The following is a 2,568-nucleotide window of genomic DNA, read 5'->3' as shown; positions in this document are numbered from 1 at the left end:
GCCCGCCTCCCCCCCAGAGCCCCAGCAGCCGCCCCCCCGGGCCTGCTCCTCGACCTCCATCAAAGTGGAGGGAGGTGGAGGGTGCGACCAGATCACCCCAGATGAGGAGCAGAGGCTGGGCCAGGCCGGCTTCATGCAGAGGCAGTTCGGGGCCATGCTCCAGCCGGGGGTCAACAAATTCTCCTTGAGGATGTTTGGCAGCCAGAAGGCCGTGGAGAGGGAGCAGGAAAGGGTTAAGTCTGCCGGGTTCTGGATCATCCATCCCTACAGCGACTTCAGGTACAACCCCCCCCCTTTCCCGGCCCACTCCAAACTAGCTGGCCTGCCCCTTCCCATGCCACCTCCTGCACAGGGCACCCACCCCGACAGAACTTTCCTGGGTCATTTCCTAGTCAGAGGAGCTGGAGGACACAGCCAAGATCTGCTCCGCTCAAACAAGCTGCAGGTTTCCTTTACATTTCACCTTAATTTTAGTGTCTCCACACAATTAGCAGTTTTAAATTGTTTTTAAACCAGTTGTCTTTGGCTTTTTATAATGGAAAGGCTCTCTTGAAGTTCATTGTAAATGGGGAAAAACTGTTCCCACCTGATGCACAACTTAGACTAAAAGCATGGTGTCTGATCTTAACTAGTCCTACATCTCCATGGATGCTCTGCCTGACTGATGCTTCCCATTTTCACACCTCCGAGTCCTCTCCCTTCTCCTTCCCAAGAGTTAGGCAGGGATGTTGCTACTGTTGCTGCTCTGCAGGCGTCTTACTGCAGCATGGTTTGTCAGGAATTGGGATGTGCAGGGGATGGCAGCATTCATTAACAGGGTTCTTAACGGAGAAGGAGCCTCCTTTGCATCTGCACATCCTCATTTGCAAAATCATTTTGGATTGGGAATAGTTAACACTGACTTTACCAAAGTACTGGCTTGCTCTCCCTTCACAGCAGCATTTCCGTGGAGGTTAATAAGGAAATGAGCTCGGAAACCCTAGAGCCGGTTTTTGTAAAGTCCTGCATGGCAGAGGGGCTGTGTTTGGTTATTTCTGAGCAAACTATCGTCTGCCGCACAGGTGAATTGTCCTCTGCAATATGTAGGTAAAGTACTGCAATCAATAATTAATTACTGAGTGCAATCAATGGCTAGGGTTTATTGCTTCAACTTTAATTACAACGGGCTTACATGTCACATTTAAAAGCACACAGAGAAGAATATTATTCCAACATATCTTTGTCACACCAGGTGATTTTATTGAATTCTGCACTCTGCAAGGAACTGTGCTTGATTCCCAAAAATACAGTTAGCGAGATAATTGCAGGAAGGAGTTTCGGGGTGGATTTGGCCTCCCAAAGGCAGGAATGACAGAAACCTCTTGACACCAGCTATTAGGGATTTAGCAAGCAGCCCACATGCTTAGCGGATTCAGCACTGGCACTGACCAGATTCCTTGATATTTGCTTGGATTAACAAATGTTATTAGAAGGCTCTGTGAGTTGGAAGACTGCACTGTCATTTAAATTCAGTGCATTCAAGTGTCCCAAGCACACAGCTGACTGAGCTTAGGAGGGTTTCCAGCAGCTACAGCGTGATACAGAGTCCTTGCGAGCACAGCCTTCCCCAATCCCACACTGGAACCAGGAGAAAATTGCCTCCCAGTGAGACTGACCAAGTAATAGCTCCCGAACACTGTGAGAATGAGCTGCTTTCAAAAGAACAAAACCAGTTTCATACTCTCAGCTGTATTTGCAGTATTTGCCATGAGTCTGGAGTTTAACTGCTGTGTTTTCTTGGGTTATTCCAGCAATGTCACACCCACAGGAAATTTGGGGTTTAGTCTCTGGGTTGTGTCTGGATTGATGCAAAAGCAGTGCTCAGCTTCCATATCCTTCCATCTCTGTAGTGAGTTTGTTCCCTTCCATATCTGTGCCTGTTTCCAGCCTGGCAAACTTCAGCAGCAGGAGCTGAGGTAACCACCTTGCCCAAGGTGAGATGGTCCGGAGAGTTTGGGTTTTCAAGGTTCCTACAGAGCCAGTGCTTATTCCACAAGGTGCTGAGGTAACTTCTCATTCCTGAGGCGCTTGGCTATGGGGCCACTCCTGGCCTTGCCCAAAGGAATGGAGGCTGCTGGCAAGCCTTGGTTCCCCAAGCCAGATGACGCTGGCACTGAGCTGTTTGTGTATGCAGAGCTCTGGGGGTGCACGGGTGACTCCTGGTGTTAATAACAGAACCTGCCCTGACGGAGCTGGGAATCTGTGAGGGAAGGCACGGGGAGCTGGATGTCTGTACCTGGGGCACATTCCAGGTGGGCTGGTTTTCTTCTGAACTGGCGTAGCAGCCCAGCCCAGCAGCACCGGCCGTGTCCCTGCTGTCACCCTGGGCTGGGGCAGTGGGGTGAGTGTCTGGAGCCATGTGAGGAGGCCGGGAGGAGCCGGAGGCACCACTGCCTGCTCAGGGGGGATATTTCCAGGGAGGCTTTGTTCACCCCTGTTTCTAGGTCACCTGCAGCAGGATAGGAATTGGGTAGGAATGCTGCTTGGAGAACATGCGTGGGCTTCCACAGAAAGTGACCTGTGGACAGT

The 2,568-nt window shown here is 50.9% G+C and overlaps 1 protein-coding gene across 1 annotated transcript in view; it reads left to right on the top strand.

Moving 5' to 3' along the window:
* The first annotated feature begins 6 nt into the window (after window positions 1–6).
* The window catches only part of HCN4 (hyperpolarization activated cyclic nucleotide gated potassium channel 4), a 90,347-nt gene continuing 87,785 nt past the window's right edge, over window positions 7–2,568 (top strand). The window contains exon 1 of the mRNA XM_017731090.1: window positions 7–279. Within this exon, the coding sequence (XP_017586579.1) occupies window positions 134–279 (146 nt within the window). The 5' untranslated portion in view covers window positions 7–133. The remainder of the gene's footprint in view (window positions 280–2,568) is intronic.

This window comes from Corvus brachyrhynchos, unplaced genomic scaffold, assembly GCF_000691975.1.
Source record: "Corvus brachyrhynchos isolate BGI_N302 unplaced genomic scaffold, ASM69197v1 scaffold164, whole genome shotgun sequence".
NCBI lineage: Eukaryota > Metazoa > Chordata > Aves > Passeriformes > Corvidae > Corvus > Corvus brachyrhynchos.
The sequence above is the reverse complement of the archived record's forward strand: the minus strand, read 5'-3'. Positions and strand labels throughout refer to the sequence as shown.